The sequence below is a fragment of the Myzus persicae genome, unplaced genomic scaffold (genome assembly GCF_001856785.1).
Source record: "Myzus persicae strain clone G006 unplaced genomic scaffold, MPER_G0061.0, whole genome shotgun sequence".
Lineage (NCBI taxonomy): Eukaryota > Metazoa > Arthropoda > Insecta > Hemiptera > Aphididae > Myzus > Myzus persicae.
Window position 1 is genome coordinate 145,482 of NW_019101158.1, and position 27,468 is coordinate 172,949.

Here is a 27,468-nt window from a genome sequence, read left to right on the forward strand (position 1 = left end):
TGAGTTTCGCCTATGTAAACTATAATACTATATTACTATATAAAAATACACGTTTCCATAATAAAATAGGTAAATATATAGCTGAATAATTTCAAATTTGTCTTTCACAGTTTTCAAATATAATTTTAATTAAGTATCTACTTTAAATAAAAATTGTATTTGTCGCAGATTTTTAATATAAATATTATTTTATAATTTTTTTCCACTATTGGAAGGCCTTAAGTATAAAAATTGAACATTTTATACAATTTAAGCTACAAAATAACTAGCGTATGCACGTGGTTATGGTGAATTTTGCAATATTTGAACTTCAAACACTTATAAAAAAATGTTTTTCCAGAATCCACACTCGAAGTAGAAGATCAAAGCATTTTTTCTGCTATAAATACTGTCCTGAGACACAAAAATACATATAAATGTGTTACCATCTTCAATACGTTCATAAATTCTAGATTAGAATATTAAATACTTTGTTTACTGTTAAAAGAATAACTCGGTGCCACTCTACATGTAGATTATAACTTATAGGTACGCGTTGTACAATATAATTTTAAAATAATATAATCGCACTGGATGTAAATGTCGTAAAATAAACCTAACTTAAATTAGTAGGAATTTATTGGCTTTATACTGTACCTAATAATATTTATGAGCACAAATTTAATAAATTATTTATTTTTAGCCTTTTCAAGATTGTAATGCAGTTACACAACCGTTTTAAAATTATTCACTGTTTCCAAATAATATGTTAGTTGTACCCAGGGCCGTATTTACGCCTAGGCTGGCAATTTTTTTGGGGCGGCAAATTTTGTAAGAAATAAAAAAAATCATATAAATGAATGAAATATATGTGAATTTTTTTTAGAATCTGTGTGTAAAATATACGGGCGCATGACACTGAAAATATCATTAACACGAAATCAATTTTCTCGTAATGTAAGCTATAAAGATAAGATACCTAGGTACATAATAATATAAGTTAGTAAAATGTTATAGATAACATAGGTTATGATTAGGTATAAGTTTAACTATTAAGTATTACTAAAGAGGTAAGTATAAGATTAAAGATTATTAAGATTATTTTAAGATTAAGATTAAAAATGTATACTGATAATGCCTAATTAGGATTTATAATTATTATTTGTTTCGTTTATAATGACTATTGACCTAATTTCTTTAAAATGAAATAAATTTATTAGAAATAATTACAAAATTGTTTTTCTTGGGGTAGGAGCGGCATATTTCAAAGGGCCTAGGGCGGCACTTGTTCTAAATCCGGCCTTGGTTGTACCTATAGATGTCGTTACAATAATTGTAAAAAGTTTTTCGATTTTCATTTGTATTCGATGTCAAACAAATAACAATTGTATTAAACGAGTCACGAACTCTCCTTTCTCGATCATAATATGATGTATCAGTTTATCATATATTCTTCGATTATAGAATATAGATTAATAGGTATAGGTACAGCTGATAATTATAATTACCTATTTTATTGAAAATAGTATGTCGATACAAGTGTACAACGCACTTGCAGCGCTCTATATAGAATACTCTCTAGCTGTCTCTCAAATTTTATTTTTTTAATTCTATATAATACAACAGTAATTTAAAATGATTATAGTTAAATGTATTAAAGTAACTAATTACTTTTTATAGATAAATGTATAAATAGGTACATGTGGTAAAATTATCATATATGCACGTAACATTATCATTGAGTATATATACTGTACAATATGTATGGTTAATAGTATGTAACATTTGTATTTCGTACGAATTTATCGAAAAAATTTTCTGAATCTATATTTTTTTTTTTTAAATAACCACAAATATTTTTTATAAAACTAAGGATACCTAACCTTGGGCAATATCGAGTCGTCAATTACCTACGTTATACACTTATTTCATAGAGATTTGTGCGAAATATAACATTACATATTAAGTGTAAAGTGTGTTTGAAATATAAACTCGTATTGCTAACAATTTTAGACAGCGATATAACATAGCATAACCTTGTAGTGGTTAGTTCACGAAAAATAGTAATAAGTACCTATGTACAATTATTATGATTACTATAAAAAACTAACGTTAGGTTACACGGATGTCTATTTAGTTTCACACGCAACTGCAAATACAGTAGATACCTTGCTATATAGATGGTAGTGTCAAACACAAAATTGTTTAAGTCAAATTTATATACGTATAGAAAACCACGTTTGATAATGACATCAAACATTTAACATACGCATGAAGATCTTTTTCTCAGAAAATTAAAAAAATCATCAGAGTTACAATGTCTATAGACTGAAAAAGGAATGCAAACGACTTGACCTGCAGTTTCTATCAAACCAATGAAATATTTTTTTTTTTTTAATGTACAGTAATTTTTTATCAATTTTTTAAACTGGTTGACTTTGTTTTACAAGTATATCCAAGTTAATATGAATTTATGCATTTCATTTTTTACCAGTTCATTTACATTTCCCTTATAGTCCGATAAAATATAATTTCTATATGCATAGTTATAATGTAAGGTACCTACCTACTATTAGTTATGTATTCTTAATGAAGTTGCTTCGTTCAAATTTAAGACTACGCCCATTTCCTGTTATATTCGGATAAACAATAATTAATTATAGGCTACACGGACTATAATATATGGCTAAATGAAAACAGTTTTTCGTAAATGCATCATCATATACTTGTAAGCCATTTTGTCCAATCAAAATATTTTTATCATTTACTATACACATTGGTGAATACACGCCAAGGTTAAATTTTACCTGATATTTTATTTGAGTCAACTCTCAAACTGTTACAATGCAATTAAAATAACTGTCATAATATGCCTGTATTATATGCATGCATGATGTACCTATACAATAGTAAATAATTAAACGCGTTCGCTTCAAAATCAAATGAAATTTGGATATTTCGTTCTGTGCCGCCTGGTAGTGGATGTCAAACAAATTGGCCACCTGCTGCAGTTGTTTATTCTAGTTATACTGATAGCGTATATTACGATGTATCATGTATGTATATCGGATATGTACATAATGTATACCTAGATGTGTATTGCAAATTCAATTATCTCAAATTTCAAATAAAGTTTTAGTGTTTTATTGAACTTAAAAGAATTAAAGAAATCCCTCTTAATAAAGAAAACAATCAGTGGATTCGATTGTTGTTGCGAAAAGTGTAAATAGCTGTTGGTTTAACAAAAATAATCTTCACCAATCATTATACTATATGGTGGTAGAAAAAACTAAGCTCGCGACGACGTCTGCCAGCGGTCAGATAAAACAAATCAATTAAATCGTCTAAACTTGTTTTAAAGCCTCGCTGATTCGGACCTAAAATGATGTATATAATATAGAATATTCGGGAATCTTCCAACACATTTAAAAATATATAATCTGGTCGACCGTTAAACCTTGCGTTGAATTCGGTAAGTAGGTATATAATGTAATAATAATAGCAGCGTGGTACGATTTTCAATGTTGTAAAATTTGTATAACAGCGTGATAACTATAATAAAATTGTATGTGAATAACACTCGATATTATTCCGTCTGCGTTCACATCTTAGTCCTTAGATCATATAATATAATAATAAATTATTATACCGTCTAAAGTTCAAATCGAACACGACCCGTACAAAAAATCGAATCGATACGACTACATCGATGTACGCGACTGAACACGTAATACGGTCATATTGTAAAACGTAATATTACCTATCGAATTGTTCAGTGGTATTATTTTCGCACCTATATCGTATAAATATTACGTGCCTATATAATATAATAATGACGGACGATACATAATATCATTATATTATTATTGCAGCGCTGTTCACGCGTCAGGACTTTATTGTGTTTGTGTATATTATGATGGCGCCCGAATGTCCGACTACCATAAATATATAGCGATTTCGTCATGTCTTGACATGGACAATGCCAATATCGTATGGTATTCGTACAGATAGATACCTCCCTGGCCCCTGCGTAAGTAATATGCGTACAGGTACGTGCACAATAAACGTCGCAGACATACCACAAGTGTGTGGAAAAGTGTACACGCAAATATATATATCGGTATAGATGAGTGGAGTTTGTAGCGTTATAGCAGGTACCTATAGGTATTATATTGCTGCTACGAAGACCATTGCTGTCGAACCTTGAACTCGTCGTATATGATGTTGGTTGAGTACTCACGATATACTGCAAGAAAACCTCGAATGGCTCGATCGTTCGAACGCATAGGTATTATAATATATATGTACAATACATAATATGTGAAACCCGGAAAGTGGCCTCAGTCTTGTACGTGTACCTCTATCTACAAGTCGTGATATATATTTGTGTGTAATGCGTATTTTTTAACTGTAATTAAAAAACAAAAAAAAAAAAACAATAATTATAAAGCTCGAGTGTTTGTTGTAAGTGTGTATACAGCTGCCAGTGAGAAGGGTAATGGGTGGATGATGATTCGCGCTTTGGAATAGCACCGCCTGCCAGAGTTCAACACCTCGCGATCGCTGGACACCGCGAGTTTGATTGCACATTATGACGCGGTGCAGACAACACGACTGTGACGCATAAAACAATTTCTATGGTTTATAATAAAAATGTGTTGACCTCGCCTCTGAAATCGGGAAAAAAATCGACTATTTTGAATTCAATTTATCATGTTGATGACTAATAAGTGGTTGGCGGTAGATGGAGTATACTGCAGTATCATTTATCACAGTTATAAATTATTACAATACTACAATAGTATATTAGTATATTACATAAATCTGGTGTTCAAGACACTCGCTTGAAATTATTACAACAACCCCAATAAAAGCTTCTTAGTTCTTTAGAACGATCTAGAATAGTAGAATTACTTTAGACTTTTACTTTACACACTCTGGTAGAACGTTTCTGCAGTGACCCACTTTGAATCATAATCATAAAATAATATGTCATATATCCATATATCTCTAACCACCGTGATATTTAAAGGGTATATCCGTTCGCCGAGGAAGCTCTTGCAGACGACTTCCTTGTCAGGTCCGCAGCAGTGCAGCAAGTCGCGTTCATTTGTTTCCCACTCTCCCCACTCATCATGAACAATAAACCTACACCCCCCGCATGATATCGCGGACAGCACTGTATACATTATTATTTATTACTGATTAGTATTACATAATAGTATAATAGATTATAGATGTGACTATATAGTAGTATACTGGTATAATAGTACCGTACCTATTGCCTGCTATATAATATATAAGCAACACACTCGTCAATGTCGGAAAATCTACAGTCATCGAAATCGTCTTGAGAGCTGTAAATCATCTCAATTGAAGTAATAACCCTTTTGATTACCATCGAGAAACCTTCTCACATAATAATCACTTTGATTGTTTCTTTTACCCATATTCAATTCACACATTTTGATGACGACATTTTTCCCTCGTTAAAGTCGGTACCTACAACCCACTTTCATACTATAATGTATACGAGTATAACGTAGATAGATGATATGCCTTTACAGTAGATAACTCGCATAACCGTATAACAGTTTTGTATTATAATTATGATTTGGATGTGAAAAAAAACCTTACTACCTATTCGATAATAATGATTGTGCTCTATACTCGCTAGTGACTAATAACGAATGTATTACAGGTTTCGGTCGTGTTTGAAAACGATCGGTACCGGATCCGCGAACCTGATCGGCAAGCTGTTCTTCAACGTGGTGCAGACAAAATGTTTCGTACTGAAACGTGTGCGGGTGTGCACGAAAAAAACGTGGTGGGGCAAGTGCCACAGACACGAAAATAGGAAGAAAGCTTACATCAGGAACAATCTTACGTATTGAACACTTCGCATTTGTATATAATTAACCTATATATACGTACATATTATTTATAAATAAATTATAAGAGTTTTTATTCTTGTGTAGAGAACTCTGCAGAGCAACTTATTTCCCACTATTACACTCTATACCTTGCTGGCAAACGTTGTTGTAGTCATAAATATGTATATAGGTTTAGCCGTGTATTATGTACGGTGTACTGTTGTACCTATATAGGTACCTAGCCACCTAGGCACTGCATGCGATCAGCCATAATTCTTATTCTTATACTGCTAAATTATGTCATAGATATAAGCACGATTCATGGTTCCATTGAGATGGCTAAATTATGTATGTATAGTAGGTACATTAGACATATTTAGATTATGATCATTATAATATTGTAGCAACCGAGGTCAATACACATTACACATATTGTCGCGCATAGTTTCTTGTATCTATTATATACTTACTTTTTTTTCGTACATCGTATTTTACATTTGTACCTATATTTATAGGTTTATATTAATAAGTTTATGTTTTTGCTATACAACCACGATTTGTGTATTTTTATCTGTTGACTTGCCTTGGAATGTAATCAACGACAATCGAACATTTCAACCGTCGGTATCTTAGGTATACTTACGTGGTAGGTCATTTACAAATAAGAAGAGTATATTTGGAACAACTGATGGAAAAATATTGAATAACTTCATCAATCACTGCCATATGTGTGTATTCAAAAATACGCCAATCCTCATAATATTTGCAAGTACGGATTGTGTTACATGACACGTATATTAAATTACGTTTACAAATGACCTGTTGTGTGTGTGCGGTTTCTTTTTTATACATACATTTCCAATGTGTGAACAATTAATATTATCCCTGGAACTTGCTATATAGATGGTATGAATAATAAATTAATATTTCCTATAAAAAAAAATAAAACAGTAAGAACTGATCTCTAGACATACTGCAGAATATGGCATAACTATTTATCAGATCAAACAACATTAGACGGGTCTAAATTTTAGTTGATTTACCAACAACTTTTAATTTAATTTCTCTATCTAGTATCTATATATAAAGCGATAAACAAAAATAAATAAATAAACAAACACTATTTTGTGGATCTACAAGTTACTTTAAATTAATATATAGGTACCAATGTTCATTATTGTATTTTACTTTGTTAATGAAAAAACATATGATGTAGAAATTATTACATTACCTACAATGTATACCAATGTAGAAAATCACCAAGTATACCTAACCTATCTAATTATACGTAATTTCATGATAATTATTTTAATAAATATGTGAAAAATTCTATTATCCTATCTATACATTAGATACCTATATATAAGTACTTACGACTCCGTTGTGTGTAGTTATTTTTTATAACAAAATATAGTAACAGTTATCATTTTTTATTTTCTGTTTAACTTTACCTACCTACATATGACAGCAATAGAAATATTATTCGCCAATTGTTCAACTATTTGTTTACTGCGTTTGTTTTGTAAAAAAATATACGTAATATAGAAACATTAATATTCTTACACCTGTGTTTAAAGCGATTTGTCAACATCATGATCTTCGGATCATATGTGCGTAGGTATACAAAAACTAAAATTAAATTACTCGTACAAAGTTTGTAAATTAGAATAGGTAAATAACTATAAATATTTAAAACAATGTCTTGTGTTGTATAGATAAAACGTAACTAACCTCGCCAAAGTCAGTATTATTATACATTTTTTTATTACATAAATTGTTAGTAATAATAACGTTAATCATATTATAACAAATAAACTATAGAATATGTTGTAAGTTTGCAACAGGCACAATATATACATAAATTACTAGTGTGTCATATAAAAAAATATTAAGTGAATACTGAATGCTAATAAATATGTGTCATGTATTTATTTATGTTGATTTTAAATATTAGATAGGCATAGTTATGTTAGTATCTATTTATTCGATGCTGTACAATATAATAGGTATAATATTAGAGTATACCGCAGCCGGTATACCTACGTAAGTATGTTGAAAATTTGTAATGTACGAGTATGTATTTTATTGTAGACAATATTATTATAATTAAGTATACTGTGTAATTTGTGTACTATTACTTATTAGCTAGTTATTTAGGTATTCATTCTATATGGTTTATCAATGTTTGATGTTTTTTTTTTAATAAAATAAAAAACAGATCAACAAAACTACATCAAACGTATTAATTTATTTAAAATGTGAGAGTTATTTGTATTCTTAAACTCGAATATCCAAAATTAAAAAAAAACCAATATGTTTTAATGTCTTGTTCTCAGTAGGTAGACAATACTATAATGTTATGTATTGAATTTACAGTTATAATTTATTATTTTAATGATGAGTGATGACTGATGGCTACGAATGTCGGAGTGTATATTGTATATATTATATCATTGTGATATATATATATATATATATACCTAATATACCTCTCTTAATAAATATACATTTTATAGTAAGGAAAAAGGATTGTAAGATACACGTATTATAGTCATAATGTTTAGAGAATAGACACTTATATAAGTTCCACAAGTATTTATTAATTCGAAGTGGAACGAACTTAATATTGTTTAAACAATCATGTTAAAATGATATTTTATAAAATATTTAATATTACCTAATAATAAATTGTATCATTAAAATTGATTACAATATTACAAAATACCTACCTATCAATTCATATACATCGTATACAAAACAGTTTTTTAAGAGTGACTGGTGGAGGGATCAGTGGCAATAAAATAAAATAATCATAATAATATTATGTACAAAAAAATAGTTAAAGAGATATATTATTATTTATTAAAAATAGGTCATAAGAAGCAAGGCTCACTTTTAAATAACCTAAGACTTGTTGAAAATTGCCAAAATTGTCCTTCAAAAATCACTTGAATATATTTATTATTATTTTATTATAAAAAATCAACTGAATATACCTATATAGGTATTTAAAAAAAAATAATTTTCGATAGTAGTTTGGTGGTAAGGAGGGGGGAAGATTGGGTCAGGTTTATGAGTAAAATATTTTAATTACAAATTAAATTGTTTAACTTTTATTTATTGACTAGGTAGCTGAATACCCGACAGCGCCCTGGAAAAAGGGGTGCCCTGGCCCCTGGAGTGCTATAAGATGGATAATTTTGTGTAGAATCCATTCAATGTTAAAAATTAAAATGGTGCCACTGCATAACCCATAAGAAGTCAAAGTCTAATAATAATGATTATATTTTCACTCATCTATCCAGTGAAGCAACGTGTACATGATGTTACAACATTATGTTTTAAATTGGTGTATAAACCATACATGATACGACTACTGAAGTTCGTAGAATTTGTAAGAACCTTCCAAAAATTTCCCCGGACTATATTATCTAATAGTGGGTACCGGTACCTAACATAATTATTTTAGCACCAAAATCAAAAGTTAAAATTATATATATTTTTTTAATCCGTCATTTTTGTAAATCCTGTTTAGTTGGCTGCGTACGAGTTGATTCCCGGGTAGGTACCTAATCTATACATAAAGCAAAAGCCTATAAAATATTATATTATATCATTCTGCATTCTGCATTAAAGTCAAAATTGTATTTAAAAATATAATGTGTATTTATAATAGTTGGTAACTTTTAACTAAAAGTCTACATATATATTTTTTTGTCGACTTTTATTGGTTGTGTGGCCTGTGGTGAATAATAAATTGTATAGTTGGTAGTTTGAGAGTGATGAAAGAATAACGTTTTTTTATTCACATCAAACAATCCACTTTACGCGAACAAAATTAATCTTCTTTTTTTATAATAGACATTGTATCTAATTTATAAAAGTACCCACATAATATATACAGGAATGAAACATACGTATCAGAGTATATATTTTTATATTTTAGACGATTGGATATCTGGAATCTTGACGTATTATTTATCTTAAGATTTTATTGAGTAGGTTTCAGCTGTATACATATTATTTGATTTTAGGTTCTGAGTGCCAAGTGGTATGAGAAATTTATTTTTGTGATTCTTTAAATAATTTATAAATAAGCATTATTTAATAATTGCTAAAATTGCCAAACATTATATATAAGTTATGATTTATATTATACCTACTCGAGATTTATTAAGACATAGTTTAGTAACCTATAGCTATTGTAAGTATTATGTAGGTGAGGTAGGTATCTAGCTTTTTGATAATTCATCGCATCTAATCGTATATAATAATCTTCCCAAAAGCTTAGCCCCCGAAACACAGACGGCCTTTTTGTTGTCCATTCATATTGTTGGACTTCTCCTGAATTATAATTTATAAGGATTTCCTGATTTCCACCATGAGTAGTGAGTACCTAATACCTATACCACAAATACCAACAACTAATATGTATGGGGATATGACTATAGGTATTCATCAATATATGATATAAATAGAAAGGTATTTTTAACCTATTTGGATGATTTTAATTTACCTATTTGAAATAAAATTTAGTACTTACAAAAACTCTCAATGAGATATTTGTTCAGTTTAAAGTTGTTGACACTTATCTATTGTTATAAAATTGATCACGTGCCTAGGGTAAATTATATAAAAAGCTTTTTTTTCTTTTTTTCGGTTTTGAACCTACGACGCCACGGAAACTGCTTTCGCATTGCTTCCGCGAAATTATATAAAAAGTTATCAATATTCAACATAACTACCGTATGTATATAATATTAGGTATATAGATCACATGTTATTGTTACATAATATAAAATGTGAAAATTTAGATAGTGAATATAGGAACGTGGTATAGTATATTGAATTATACGATATACAGGTACCTAGTAGGTAAATATGAATAATTAATATAATACCTTAAATATCTTCCATTTCAGTAGTCCTATTAAATTATTCGTACTTTCTCGGGGCAGTTACTTAAACAAATTATAGAATTTGTAAATATTATATATGTATATATTAAGTAACTATAGGTAATTAGATATAAAACATAACACCAATAAGTTCTATATTGAATTACAATATATTAATGCAGATTGCAGAATTATAATTAATTATTCATTCAATTATAAACAATAAAACAGTAGGAAAAGACGAGATATTCGGCCATTTTTTACAATTTCTAATGTATAAATTTTAAAATGTAAATACCTATAAATGATAGTCCTGATATTGCAGAAAGAACAAAATATCCTTAACTGAATAGAGAATACAGTTATAAATTGAAATAATATTTCGATGACGCCAGTATACGATTACAAAAATAGACACTCTCAAAAACACATCCACGGACCACTGCACAGACAATTTACTAATAATGATTTACAATATTTATTACCTACCTATACAAAAGTAGTTTTTAGGTAAATATTAAACGTTTATTTGTTAGTATAACCTCCACGGGCGAAAAATGTATATTTTTGTGATTCCAAGTCATAATAATTGACAACTACTTTATTTTTTACACATTAAAAAATTTTCATGACGTGTATATTTTTCATTCTTAACATTTCAAAACTGGAATTTTTATTTCTTGGGGAAAGGATTTATCCCAAAACCCTCTCTCCCAATTAGTATACCACTGAATAAAATACACTTAATATAGGCTGACAATCTTCGTTTAGAATCGTGTCTTGCAAGACGTATAGCATTGAACTCAAATTTAACACATCTATTAGTGACCCACTCGATAGTATATTGTACAGCACTACAGCAGTACCCACTTGCCCACCTTTTCACCCTTTAGTATCATTAAAATCAACATTGTATTATTGTCATTTAGTTTTTCCACGTACTGTAGTTTAAACTTTCAATAAGAGCAGTTGACTTATCATTAGACTTAGACCAAATATCTTGAAAATAATACATTATAGTCAATAGGAATATAACTTAGTACAATAATTATAAAAGTACGCAATGGCGAAAGAATAATTGTATAATTGTCAAGCATTTTGGCTGTGTTCGATTTATTAACATAACTCGAAGAAATCAAGACAATTTCAAATGTCATTGAACAGCACAAAAACAGACAAAATATATGAGAAACTGGATATACTTTACAATGTTTTCAAGTAAAACACCAATTTTTCTTTTGTCTATGTTTCACAATTATTTTGAAAACAAATTAATTTTTATCCGTGAAGAAAATTTTGTTTTATATTCTTTCTAAAAATAAAAAATCTGAACAAATTAAATGTGGATCAGTAGTCTTATATAACTTTTATCGCTTCTAGCCAAGATCGTATGATTTTATAAATAATTAAACTATTAAGTATCAATTTCAAATATGAGTGATACATCAAATTTTAAAAACAATTTGTAACAAAAACCAGTTAATAAAATGAATACACGTTTCCTCAGTATCTGTTACTAAAATAAACTAAATAAAAAAAAATTTGTAAATACCAAACTGACAATTATTTAAATATTATCATGAATTGCAAACGGGGCTTAGGTTGACACAAGTGATGAGTGTATAAAATAAAACTTTTGGCATACAAATATTATCCATGACTAAATATTGTATTCACTCTTTTTAATTTAATATTGCCAAATAACCACCAAATTTAATAAATAAAAATCTCACCTCCACATTTAAGTAAGATAAAATTCAATACTAAAATGTTTGTTCTAAAACGTAGCGTCAGTTCCATTTCGAAACAGTAAAATACAGGTACTGGTTTACCGATCTTACTATATTATTTAGGATATTAAAACAACTTTTGTATAAAATGTTAAAAAAAACTTTTAACTAGTATGAAAATTATATCTTAGTTTGACAAAATGTATAATAATTTATAAATATATATTTATATATCGAAATATACAGATATATTTTATTCTAAATCTAAAATATTGCCTTTGCTAATTATTTTTCAAACACATTACAAATGTTTGATAACTAGTATGAAAATAATTTAATAAATTGATATGTGTACTGTAGTACAAAAATGATTTAAGTTCAAGGTAATAAATTACATGTACCTCTTTTTTTTTGTCTTAACTTAATTTTTAGATTAAATAATAAGGTTTGACATAGTAATAAAACAATTCTAATATATACGAAATTATACAAATATATATTTCGTTTTTCCTCCATTTACTCATGCACACATTGCTTGTCTAAAATATAGTATTATTCAATATTTTTATTGTATTCAACACATTTATGTTTCATAAAAAAAATTATTTTTTTCTTTGTAATAATTATAAAAAAAAAAAGTAAATAGGAAAAATTATCATGCAATATACTTTAAAGATGTATGATTTACAGATCAAGATCAAGCAAGATAACCGACAATCCAGGTCTTGTTTGGATTGTAATAGAAGAGTTAATACATATCAAAAGATGTAGGCAATCAAAAAAACCAAATTGATTATTGTAGAACTTGTTAGAGTCATAATCGTGGCGAGTGGAACAAATAAAACGTCCGAGATTAGATACATGAAAAACACAAATGCGTAAGAGAAAATTAAAACAAGATTCTATGATAAATATACTGTTTGCAACATAATCTGATGTTTAAGCATGGCTACTTTCATCCAGTTCCAACGTTTCACCTCCAAAATTCTGAAAACAAAAACAAAAATAAATTTACAATATCAGTTTGCATAATGTAAGCACAAGTATAAAAGAGATGTAAATGTAAATGTATAATATCTAATAACAAGTTTTCATTAAAATTAGGGGCACTGATGGATTTTGAAATACCTATAAAATTTTATTTTAAGTAATTAAACCAACCCACATTAACAAAAATAATCTTCTTCGAAACAATTATGTGCATGACAAGCAAATTTAAGAGGCCCCAATGCACATATTTTTATTTTTTATTTCACAATATACCCACCCATACCTATGCCTATTGTTACAGGCAAAACCACTTTTGGTACCTCACATTATAATATTATGGTCTGAATAAATTTTTTTAAGTAATCCATACTTTAATTATACTATTGATCTCAAGCATTCTATAATATTTGGACATAAAATTATGTTAATATTACTTTTTGTTTGGATTCGGTGTCACTTTGGCTGTTGGCTCTTGGAGGACCATCACTTCTTGCTCTAGAACGATTATTGCGGCGGCGGTAGCGAGGACGGGGTCTATTTGCTCCATTTTCATCACTTTGGTTATATTCGTTGTCCTAATAATATAATAAATAATTAATGAATTAAAAATTCTTCAATACTATCACATCATATTTATACCTGATTTTCATCTTGATATGGTCTTCGAGGTGGACCTCCTGTTCCACGACTCCCTCTAAAACCACTGCCTCGTCTAAAGAAACGTCTGGGAGCACCCATTCCACGACCTCTGCCTCTACCCGGAGGTGAACTATCATATCCATAGTTATCTCCACCCTAAAATACACAATAAATGCAATTTTTTTAATTTCAGACACTTATGTAATATATTAGGTATTAATCTATTAAATCCTAATAGAAGCTGAATATATTATGTGCTAAAATAATTTTATAATTTTAAGATCGTAACTCAACTGAAACTATGTACTGCGAAAATTAATAATAAAATTGTCTATTTTAAATAGAAATAATTAATATTTTATAAATTATTAAAATCTTAAAAATAATTCTTACATTGTAATCACCACCTTCTCCTCTATTTGGTGGTGGACCTCTTCGATTTCCCCGATAGCTGTTATACCAATTCTGTTGACGCGGTTGGCGTTGGTAACGTCTTGGTTGTTCTCCTACTTCATTTTCAACTTCTTCCTTGTCTCCTACAGAATATGTTATAAAAAACATATAAATATAGAATTATTAAATAAATAAAAGATAACATCAATACATACCACCACTTGGACTACCATCTCTTGGAGGTTGGCCACCATTTCTGCCACGGGTATTAGGACGGCGTCCATAGAACCACTGGCGATAGTTGTTTCTCCTTCTTTCAGCAGCATAAGGAGATCCTTTAACAGCTTCTCCATCTGGACCAGTAACATTTGCTGCTTCATGACCTTTTTCACCTTCAACAACGTCAAATTCTACGGTTTCACCATCACCAACACTGCGTACAATTTTTTTTGGATTGTTCTTGATTATAGCAGACTGAAATAAGAGTATGTATATAAAAAAAATATTTATACTTATACTTCAAAGTTAATTTAAATAATATCAGATAGACACCATTAAAACTTAAAAAATAGAATTTATACCTGGTACCAATAAATAGTTGGTAGATAACTAAAATCAAAATACCCTCAATACTTTGACCAAATAAAATTTTTTTTTTTATTAAAAATGTATTTTAACAGATACAACATAAATTCTGTATTGTTTAAAACAACTTTTAATGTTATAGTACTTTGTTATATAAGAACTAAATATAATTTAGTATCACGTAATTATTATATTTTATAGTTTTCACAATATTTAATTAGTGTAAGTATTATGTAAGTATTGTAAATACTTATAAAATTGCAATTTGAATGTTTTAAAAATAAATAGAATTTGAATAAATTACACGGATTGAGATTAGGTTTGATGTATCATTTAGTTTGTTATTTAATACATTAAGGGGTAAATGGAGGATTTGACAATTGCTTACCCTAGTTTATTTTTCAAATCATTCAGATACACTTGTATACTGATATTATAATAAATCTTAATTAGGTATAAATGTATAAAAGATTTCTTAGATGTTTAAGATTATATATTGATACATATAAGTGTAACTTCAATATATTTTGTGTAAATTTTTAGTTTTTTTTTTAAATAATAAAATAATAATAAATATTTATATATATGTTATTACCTGGTGGACAAATATATCTTCTTTTGTATCATTACTAAAACAACATAACATAGACAATTATTAAATGTATTTGACATTAACATTTAATGAAAAGGTAGATAAAAGTTAAGATTGGGTGTAAATTTAATTTAGAGATTGATTTTATAAGTTTGATAAACAAACAATTTCACAATAATAAAAATATAAAAAAATATTTAAGTTTAATGGTAATTAAATACCTTTTATATTTATGATTGTTGTAGTATACTATTCTACTGTTTAATAACTATACAATTTTAAGTGAAATTGCAAATTACTAATAACAATATGAAAAATTTTAGAAATTAGAAATAGCTCAACAAAAATATGTGTGAATATAAAGATTAAACTGATACATAATATGTAGTAAGCATAACAATGCATAATATATTTCATTTAATTTTAATACCAACAATCCAAATAGCACTTACCGATTGATAAAACCATAACCGCTTTTGACGTTGAACCACTTGACTACGCCGGTGACTTTCACGGCTAAACAAAAAAAGGGTAAATGTAAGAGCTCGATGCGCCTTTTCTACAACCGCGCGACTCCCGATTAGTAGCATAAAATTTGTCGTAAATACGACATTGGTAACGGAGGTTAATAATTCATGAATGGGGGGGGGGGGGTGAATAAAAATATGCGCATTTATTTACGGACGATACACTTTTAGACCCGTCGACAATCCGTCATAATAACGAGCGATCCTGCTATAAATACTCTTGACTGCATTATCAGTTTCCGAGAAGAGGGTATTGTTGTAGGGGCAATTTATTATTTATTATTATTATTATTATTATTATTATCATCACCATCATCATCATTATTATCAACAAAACAACCCATAACAACAACAAAGGTAAAAGGATATAATAAGCACAGCCAGTAACGACTGTGTACATTTACAACAGAAATGATGTAAGCTTTTATCTGTCGATCAGAGCGGCGAACACCATTAATAACACGATCGGCGGTGATAGCAGCGACAGTGTCTGGATCGAGGTGTGGGTGGTTTGGTGGACACGATGCCGATGCGCGTGGGAACGATATAATGATATAAAACGTAAACGACAACAAAAACCGGACGTAGACTTACATTGATTTCAGACTTGCCCGAAGTCACTTTCGACGCTTCCGATCGCGCGGGGATGTGGACGCAACGCGCACACTGGCAGTCTCGGCGCGTCGGCGGGCGGCGAGAAGACAACAAACAAAAACAAACAACAATCATCCCGGGACGCTCATTTCCGATGCCAAGGGGGGAGGGGGACGGGACGTGACGAAGGATGACGATTTCGCGTCTGGCGAAAAAACGCGTCCTGCGACAATCGCCGTGGCGACATTAAGCGCGCTTGGGACAAAGCACGTGAATTGTACGTGCCGCCTCCTAATCGTCAATGGCGACGACGACCGTTGTGAGTGGGACGACTGACCCCCCTGCGGAGAGCGTGCGCGCGGTGGCTTACTCACATATGACCGGCTTTTGGGCCACGGGCTTCTGCGGTGGCCGTTCCGTCCTTCTCTCGCCGACTTGTTCCGCCATTTAGTTGTTAAGACGACGGCGGCCCGAACTATGATGTTAAAGATGGAAAAAAATTACCCCAACGCAAACTCCTGCCTGATGTTCACCTTCTCTGTCGTTGTACTCCACTGGCTGGATGGCGGTCGGCGGTGGCTGCTGGCCCGCCGAGCCGACGGTGCCGGCCGCCGCCGACAATGCACGACGTGTTACGAGCAAAGGTACGGCTTGCCGTTGGATGCGCGCGAATCGCGGCCGTCACGTGACGTCATTGTGCGTAACGTTACTCGTTATCGAGCGAGCCAGTAACTATAATATAGTAAGTTGCAGGCATGCATGCCGGCTTGCGGCCGCGAGGCTGACGATAGCGATAAGCGATTAGCGACGGCCGCGCCACAGCGGGTGTCCGCCGCTATTGTACCTTGTCATCTCGTACCGAGACCACGGTGCCGATAGACGAGAGGGCGCGGGCGCAAGTGTTTTTTTTTTCAAAGCCTAAACAAGATGGTCGTCGGCCTCCTCTGCCGGCGACAGCTCAACGGAATCATGGAACAAACGAGTTTGTTTATTATTTAGCCGCGTTTTGAATGATCAAGCTACGTATGCCGTGGGTATACCTAATGAATAATGATGAATGAATATTAAATAGTAGTAATATTATAAATGTATTGAAATGAATGCCCGAATATCTGTCATCTAATTTGGGTAATATTCAAGGTATACTATACCTTGGAGGCGGCTACACACTAATTGTCGGGTACTTAAAACTTATGTCTTATTACTATTAATATTAGCTCATCAAGCATTTCAGATCATTTCGATCATGATAATTAATAATTATAATTTGATAAGTAGGTACTTAATATTTATAATACCAAACCAATAATATGCGATTAATTGTCATTGTGTTAAACAAAAAATAATTATTAGTTTATAGATTTTATATTTAAATTTTTTCACATATATGAACCGTTTGATTTGGAATAGGTATATATATGTGTATAATCATGATTATGTGGTATATCCCGGGTTCACGTGATTTGAGGGGGAGGGGACAGTAGGACCTGGAGTATAGGAGTCCGGCTATTTTAAGGTTCCCGTTTAAAAAAGAATTTTATTAAGTTAAGCAGAATTGATTCCTGTCAAATTACAACATTTTCTTTCGCAGATTTACAGGTTTCGGGCTGCCAACTTTAAAGTAGGCTTGGTTAAAATTTAAAATGCCCGTTAGCGCTTAGTGCTCGTTGAAGTGGAAGTCAGTCAACTAGTCATCATTTAAATACACAAAATAAAAATAATAAAATATAATATATTAAATTTAAGATTGGCAATAATCAACCACTAGTACTCTTTTCACTAAACATAAACTCCGTGATAACGAAAAATTAAAATTAATATACGGTCGATGTATAACTGTATAAGAGAAAACAAATTTATGTACGAGTAAAGACTAAATATATAGTATAAATGATGATGTGTTATTCGAGACAGTGCAGCAGTCATATAGTTATAAAAATTAAACAAACTAAAACGGTTTTCGTATTTTATTTTTTTGATATTTTAATTTTATTTTTAATGGCGCAATTGATGCATTTTTTTTTCTACCGGCGCAATTGATGTATATTATTTTATTTTATTTTTATTAAATATTCCTATACGGAATAAACCCTTTAACATATATACACATTAAACATATTACATAATATTATATACACATTGATTGTACAGTTTATGATTTAAATATTTAAATTAATGGCTAGACAGTAATTTATAGGTATAAAAAACACGAAGTGTCGACATTTACATTTGACATCATACGTGCAATTGGTTAATTTTAAGGATGATTAGTGAATGCAAAAGGAACATAAAAAGGATCAACAGATCGGGAGTGTCGTTGAGGTACCCTAAAACAAATTAAGGAAAGCAAATCAAGAGAGTCTATATGTTACCTTGTAACAAACTATTCAAGAACTTAATGCCCGAGATACTTCTACGCTCAGCCAGCGAAACCGGTGCAACCCATTTATCGTAGCCTATTTGCGCCCCAAATCATAGCCCATATGCTCTCGATTCAGATAAGGTGAAAATCGTGCAACGTTGCCATTTATTGAGTATATTGGCGTGAAACTAAATCTAAAGTAATATTTGATCGTTTCCCATGCTAATCTAAAACTTTGTTTAGTTTTTTGTTATTTTAAATATCAAGTGAGTAGAAACCTTGTTTCTGGAGAAATAAGTTGGCGTTGTGTAAGAAAAACCTGTGGTGCATATGGCAAAACCAATAATTCAAAAACGAAGTTATGCGAAATTAAAGAGTTATATCCATGATCCGGAAACGGAAGAAGGTTTAAACTTACTTAAATTTTGTATTATTGACTAATATATAATAAAAAATTAGATATATTTGTGTAGTATTGTAATTGTATTTATTAATTATTTTGATTTTACTTAAAAATTTAACTATTTGAAATTAATAATTTAATGCAATATAAATAATACTTAGATGTATACTGTCATGTATATATGTATATTTATCATTATTTTTAAAACGATTACTTTTAATGATTAATGATTATTAATTTTGATTTTACGTACAATTTTACTATTTAAACGATCTTAAAGATAATTGACGGCAATGTTGCGTGCAAAATGGGAGCAAATGGGCTAATCTAGAGCGCAAATGGGCTACAGCCAGCGAAACCAGACCAAGTTGAGATGCAACAGGTAAATAGTTATGGGGTTCACAAGGAATATTCAATCTAAAACTAGCGTACTTCAAAAATGTAAGCTGAATCCTTTCAAGTCTAAGTGAGTCATTGATGTCATGAGGATTCCAAATATCAGCACCATATTCAACAAATAACAATAGGGCGAACGCAAGTGCATAATAAAACACCTAAGCCTAACCGAAATTCTCTATATAATCTTAATACAAACCCCAAACTTTTAAAAGCCTTTCAACAAATATGCTCAACGCCTCAATGTGGATCAAGAACATTACTAAGAATAAACCCTAGATCAGTTACACAGCTATAGGAGCATGAGATATAGCAGTAGGTCAGAGATGATATGCGTATATTATACGGGTAGTGTCCCAAATTCGTCGAAATAGACAAACACTAGATAAATCTACCTTTTAATCATTTTATGTTTCACCTGAATTGAAATATATAGTACAAACATAACTAATATAAGTATAATGTTTAATTTTATAATTTTCAACTTCTTTAGTTCAGGACATGCTTTCTATGCACCTAAATACAAAAAACTAGTGACAAATTCAACGAATGCTTATAAAAGCCGACTTGCATCCAAGGTTAAAATTTATATTCCTGTTTATATTGTGTTTACATAAAAATATGTCTAGAATTAAGAAAACAAATCATATAAAAGTATCTCTGTAGTTTATTGTGTACATAAGTGTTTGATTTTAAGATGCGTTTTTTTTAAATATACGGCTCGTGCTACATTTTAAAATTACATTATAAACAAAATATATACTAATTAAAACGTATATTTTGAATGACAATCCTTTTTTTTTGCTTTCCATGCTGTGGTCCGCTAGATTTTAATTTTCTAAAAATTGGCCCTCTAGTAACTTTAAGTTACTGGTATAGAGAACAAACAAATAAAGAAACAATACATAATTGTGGAAATGCGGAATCGTGTAAATTTTAATAACCATTTATAAACATGATGAACAAAATTATCATTATTGTAAACGGTACAGTACATCGTTTTGTGGCTTTGTGCAATATAGAGTACAGGCTTCACTGTTATAAAAAAAAGATTTTCAGTACTTGGAAATTGGAAAACATGATTTTAGTTACTCAAAAAAAAAATATCACATTTGAATTTATTATGATATAACAACTCACTATTATTTATAACCAGGTCTCGGAACCGTATGCATTTGCATATTCCTTAGGAAGCTGCATATTAAAAGTCTGTTTCGATACAAATTCGTTTCATAGTACATGCAATCTAAAAACAAAAATTTATCTTGCATATTTTTGCATATTTGACTATAATTTTACATGATTTTGCATATTTAAAGATTTGAAGCATATAAATACATATTATGTTAGTAAATCATAGTTATAAAAAATTAAAATAAAGAGCCGCCACATTTCGTCTATATTTTGAATTATAGGTATTATACCAAAAATGGATTGCAATTTATCGACCCCGTTAAAACGATTTATTTTTACCAAGAACTGTGTAGATACTTGGTAGTTGTTACTAGTTAGTATTTCCTAATGACCGACCGGGTTATACCTTATATTAATATTTGAGTGCTTAGCTATCGTTTGATAAAATGTGTATGTGTTTAGTGTGCTCATATTCGCGACAGTGATCGCTTACCGAGTAATAATTATTGTAATTCAAATTTCTATCGATATTTTAAAATAACCTAATATGCCTAAAGAGAAAACATCTTAGTGGTCGTTTACTTTACATACGTTAGGGGCTGAATTTGGTCGAAATGTTTTCAGTATTAATTCTAAAGTATTGTTTTGCAAATATTGTGAAACGACAATCGATTTTAAATGCATAATATAACATGATTTGATATTTGCTGTATTAATTGTTAGATTTATATTTTTATATTTAGAACTGTGAACAATTGAAGAATTTTTCTACAACAACCTCTACTAACAAAATCTACAAACCAAAAATAAAAATGTATAGGTATCTAATTAAAAAATAATTATTCACTTTTTAGGTTTATTAAAATATGTAAATACCTATATATTTATATATTTATTTTAAAAATAACTTCACATTCTACTGTATACTATTGCATACTTATTTCATTTTTTTAGTGCTTATGTGTGCACATATTTCATTATTTTTCTAGCGCATAAAGTTCCGAGTCCTGTTTATAACAAAAATATTTATAAAATAAGAAAAATCTTAGCAAATAGTATACGTGCACACTGCACATCAATTATAATGAATGATTGTATATAAATTTCACCGATTCTCTTGATTTTTAGTTATTTTTACTCTTAAATTATAGCATAATACATTTAATATTAATACATTTAAAAAAAAATTATAATTAATAAGAACGAGGCTAGAAAAAAAATGCGAAAACTTTATTGGTTAGTCAAACCCCACTCCGAGTTAACCGCCGAAAACAAACGTCTACTAAATGTAGTTATTATAAAACCCATCTGAATTTACAGCATGCAACTGCGTGTGGGGTTGTACCAGTAAGTCTAACATCTATGTACAACAACACAGTCAAAACATCGCCCCTTCGGACCATTACTGCAGCCTACCGGTTCCAGACAAACAACGATATTCACCATAATATACTGCCAACAATAGCAGACGAAATCCAAGGTTTGCTCGCAAACACGAGAGGAGGCTTGATCACCATGTCAAATCATTGGTCATTCAATTATTAGATAACTCCAAGGACATTAAACGTCTTGTGCGTCTGAAACCATGTATGACTTATTCTAAGATTTTAGATTAAATCCATCAACATATATATATATAACATATATCCGTTGACTATTACCATTAAGTAATGTAACCTAACCTAACCTAACCTATCTATACTCAATCCTATTACCTATGTAAAATATATAAAATTATTAAACATATTTATAAATACATTTGAGTTGGTTTGAATGATAAAGCTCCAACTGCTCCAAGTCATTAAAAAAATAATAATAATAGCAAGAACAATTTAATATAGTAGGTATGTATAAATTGTTATTTAAATTGATCCCTCTAATATGTAACATCGTACTTATGTACCGGGAGTGGCGAACCTTTTTCGGATCCAGTGAAAACATTTAAAAATAAAATTTTTTAAATATAATTGCCCCCCCTCCTCCCAAAAAAAAACAACTCTTTTTATTGTGAGTAAAAAAAATAGCAATAATTACTATATACATCTTATTATATGAGTTTATTTGTTATGTTTTGTTTTATGAAATTCATAAGAAATATTAAAAAATTTATCAAGTTAAATATTATAATAAGTTTTGACGTGCTATTGAAATTTGGCCAACATGCCATTTCTGGCACTTGTGTCATAGGTTCGTTTCTCCTGATATATACTAGCTATACCGCTATACAGGGTGATCCAACAAGTATGCTCTGCACCATCCTTTTTTTCTTTAATAATGAAGTTTTTCAAAATCTGATTTTTGGAATCTTTAAAAATACTCAAAGACCATATTTTCATATTCTTGATATTTTTTGAGCCTCTTAAAGAGTGTGCAATGGCGATACGAACCTTTGTTTTTCAAATTAGAACCCCACTTTTTTTCTATAAATTATTTAGCGGATAATTTTTTTGGGAATTTTGATGTATTGAAATCAAAATTCGAACGAGTGGTTTCCTATAGTTATTGGACAATTTATACTAAGGATAATAGTCCATAATAGGGATAGGCTTATACAGTTCTACGTATTATGGAATAAGAAAAATAAGTTATAGAAAAATAAGTTATAGATCGAGAAGGATTTTACTTGCTATTTATCTAAGTGTTTGTCTAAATAAATATAAAATGATGTATTATTTTATATATTATGTGTATAGACTATAGATAACATTATACTGTGTAAGCATATCCTTCTTCCCTGCAGTTATAAATTATATTATCCTTAGCACAAAATGTCTCAAAATGTCACAAAACCCTTAGCACTAACTTGAAAACTACTCATTCGAATTTTGATTTAAATACATCAAAATTCTCAAAAAAATTATTTGCTAAATAATTTTTCAGTAAACGTGGGGTTCCCATTTGAAAAATAAAAGTTTGTATCGCCACAGGACACTCCTTAAGTGGTACGAAAAATCTCAAGAATATGAAGATATGGTCTTTGAGCATATATAAAGATTCCAAAAATCAGATCTTGAAAATCTTCATTATTAAAGATAAAAAGGGGGGTGAGAATACTTGTTGGATCATCCCGTGTGATATTTCATGGATTAATTTATGTGGTCTTGCTGTATGGCCCGTAACTCGTAAGTCATGAATCTAATCAATTTTTAATACTTTAATCAACAAGGACATTTTACACTAAAAAAGTCTGAAGGCATTATAACATGGACTGTAAGTTATTTTTACCGCTCTTAAAAATGTATTCTATACATAATATAGGAAGGTATAGTTGTGGTTTTATTAAATTAAATATATAGAAAATTGTACAGCAACGCATACAAATATAATTATCTTGTCACCGATAAATATACTTAGGTTTACCACATCAATTAAAAATTATAACTCTGCCAGGCATTACTATACATACACTGTATATCTGTATAACTGTATATATATATACTATATATAGGTATTAGGTATGTACATAAATATGTGTATCCAAATTAAAAATGTTGTGTATCTACGAATCTACGATTATTGAAAATAAAATACGTAAGAACCACGGACCAAACTGATCAAAATGTTGACTATTAGTTTTCCTTCATATTGTATTAAAAAAATAAAATAAGAAGACGATTAAGTACCACAAAAAAACCGGGGAAGTCACTCTAAATACATAGTAGGTGTCTAGAGAGGCGTCTCTGTAACGGATGGGTTAAATTCGAATTCAATTATATAAAATCGTTGTATCTATATGTTAAGGTGCATGACCACATGGCAGTGAATGTTGACAGTTATCGGTGTATGTTGACATTTACCGATCATTTTGGTGAATGCTATCAATTATTTCAAATATCTCACATTGCGGACACTTACCAGTGTTTGTTAACATGCGCAATAGTTATTTTATTTATTTTATTGTTATAGGCATACTTATAGTACCACAGTTGTAGATTAAATATTTAATGCTGAAAAATTGTATTTCAAAAATGTCATTCTGTGTATAAAATAAAATAATATATTTTAAAAGTTTCAAGTACCCATAAATAATATTTTTAAATTAAAACAAAATAATTTAAATCGTTATTCTTTATTTAAATATCCAAATATTGTCCAAATTTGAACTTAAAATGTCTATAAAAAAAAAAATTTTATATATTTTTTAGATTTTTTAATTACAGTATAAAATATTTATGATAATCCTTGTTTTAAATGTTCAATCCTTCGTTATAAAAATAGAACATTTTATATATTTTTAATACAAAATAATTTGAAAAATTTTAATGAATTTTGTTAAAACTTGAATTTAGTACTTATAACAATAAAATCTTGAATGTTTATTTTTTCTGAACTACTATTACAACAACTTATAAGGTACCTTATTGTACCTATAAAAAAATTGAAAATGTTTATAAATAGCTCCAAATAACTTTTATCAAGTATACAAAATGATAAAATAAGCATTTAATGAAAATAGAAAGCGTCTTCGATTAATAGTTTTTGAACTACAATACAATAAGAAAATCGTTCTATGAGAGTTTGTTGATTTATGGGTGAATATCCAATGTCTATCATCAGATACGCTCTGCATAAAAAATGTATTTGACTTTCCTGTAAACTTTTTTTTTTGTTAAATGAAGCAAAACTTTTGGGGAATCTTGTGTTGAATTTCCAAATTCTCAGATATACCATAAACATAGTCTGATTTACTGCCCCCCAAAAAATGCGATAACAGACAAAAAAAAAATTCAATTGTAAAATCAATACGTTCATTGCTCTTCTCAGAACCTAAAATAATAACATTGTAAGTATGATCATGAATCATGACAGATATGAAATTAATAATTGTTGTGTTCAGAAACATTTAATAAAAAAAAATCATCATATGTTAAATTCATAAAATTATGTTAACAGTTCAAATTTTTAATTAATTCATAAAATTGTGAGTAGATATTGAAAACATGTGTTTGATATTGTATACGAATATTAAGACACCAAATACTGCAAAAGTAAATTTTTTTGTACATCATAGTTTAGTTTTATTATATTATTATACATGATTAAAACATTTATAAATTGTAAACACACTTACCTTCAGGACATATTAAAAAAAACAATACACATTCAGCTGAAACAAGGCAAACTTCTCCGGGCGCAATATCAGCCTCAAACAAATTAAAAGAAATTTTAAAAAAGCATTAGTAAGTGGCATGCACTCACTAATCTATCCCACCAAGAAGACATCATAATTACTAGGGCAAGAATCGGACACACCAATTGTTTCCTGATTGCGGACAAAGTGACAAAACCATGCGGAGTTGCGGACGAAACCTAAAAAGGTATACCATACCTAATGCGGACACAAATATAACATATTAATTGCGGACAAATATCCAATTATTATTTTTGATACAACGATTGTGGACGTTGGGAAATTACGGTTTTATATATAGATATATATATATAAATGACGATTGACATTATTGGACTGAATATTTATCAGCACTTAGATGCAGCCGGTGCTTTTAAGACGGCTGTCAAAAAATATGTCTTATCAGTTTAACGACAATCCTACTCGTGCTTGCTTAATAATTGTCGTTTTTGTATAAAAATGTATAGTGACAAACTTAAAGTTACATGTGATTAACTGTTTTAATTCCCATATATTATCGCATAATGTGCAATGAAATTCGATGGTAGGAGTGTACACAAAAATCGTATATGCATTTCTAAAATGTAATACACATAACACATGGTGTTCAAATAAAAAATAAACTTGAACATAGCCACATGGCCTTTGAGAAACAATTACTTGTGCGACAGAAGCTATGCAATAGTGTCAAACGCAAATGAGCGGTAGAACGCTATGTGAACGTCCCTGCAAAATTATATGCATTTACATTACTGAGAGTGCGCCAGATGATTGAAATATAAGTGACACAAAGGATATACATTTAATCCGAAACAATATTCACACTGCTCGTAAGAGTGACATCGTACATTTTTTTCAAAATTGTGATAATGTTTTAATGGATGATAGGTATACCTCTATTTCATCAATTACCCATTCGTAGTTCATGGTGCAAAAATAGTATTTACGTACCATTATTTTTTCTGTTTGTTGTGGGTAAATCAGTTGGTAGCTACTGATCATTGAACAGCACTAGAGTGTTCGAAAAAACGTTCACCAATACTACTAAACATTCTTCATATTAATTCTAAGCAATCTATCATTCACTCAACTGTTCGTCTAATATGACCAATGAGAAAAATAGAAGGATGTCGGTTCCATTTCGTACAGGGTTGGTATACAAAAATACAGTCACATTGGGTTTAGTTAAAGTATATAGCATTGAAGTTGAAAAGGGAAACTTTTTAAAAAAAATTTTCTGGC

The 27,468-nt window shown here is 29.8% G+C and overlaps 2 protein-coding genes across 2 annotated transcripts in view; one reads left to right on the forward strand and one right to left on the reverse strand.

Annotated features, from left to right (window-relative positions):
• Nucleotides 1-8,083, forward strand: part of LOC111028014 — a 43,955-nt gene extending 35,872 nt beyond the window's left edge. Inside the window, exon 4 of the mRNA XM_022306545.1 lies at nucleotides 5,681-8,083. Coding sequence (XP_022162237.1) covers nucleotides 5,681-5,873 — 193 coding nt within the window. The 3' untranslated portion in view covers nucleotides 5,874-8,083. The remainder of the gene's footprint in view (nucleotides 1-5,680) is intronic.
• A 4,870-nt stretch (nucleotides 8,084-12,953) lies between these two features.
• Nucleotides 12,954-17,379, reverse strand: LOC111028002 (nuclease-sensitive element-binding protein 1). The gene is made up of 8 exons (XM_022306524.1): nucleotides 17,175-17,379; nucleotides 16,132-16,195; nucleotides 15,683-15,716; nucleotides 14,718-14,976; nucleotides 14,503-14,645; nucleotides 14,110-14,265; nucleotides 13,905-14,045; nucleotides 12,954-13,467 (listed from the first exon to the last, which is right to left on the reverse strand). Exons 1-8 carry the CDS (start codon nucleotides 17,245-17,247, stop codon nucleotides 13,420-13,422), a joined length of 918 nt encoding a protein of 305 aa, XP_022162216.1. The 5' UTR covers nucleotides 17,248-17,379; the 3' UTR covers nucleotides 12,954-13,419.
• Between the last annotated feature and the right edge of the window lie 10,089 nt (nucleotides 17,380-27,468).

What these genes read in the sequence shown, in the direction of transcription:
- LOC111028002 (XM_022306524.1), bottom strand. Translation starts at nt 17,247, where the DNA reads ATGGCGGAACAAGTCGGCGAGAGAAGGACGGAACGGCCACCGCAGAAG. An exon ending in GGTTATGGTTTTATCAATCG is followed by an intron (nt 15,717 to 16,131) that starts GTAAGTGCTATT and finishes ATGTTGTTTTAG; the next exon opens with TAATGATACAAAAGAAGATA. An exon ending in ACACCGAATCCAAACAAAAA is followed by an intron (nt 13,468 to 13,904) that starts GTAATATTAACA and finishes TTTTGTTTTCAG; the next exon opens with AATTTTGGAGGTGAAACGTT.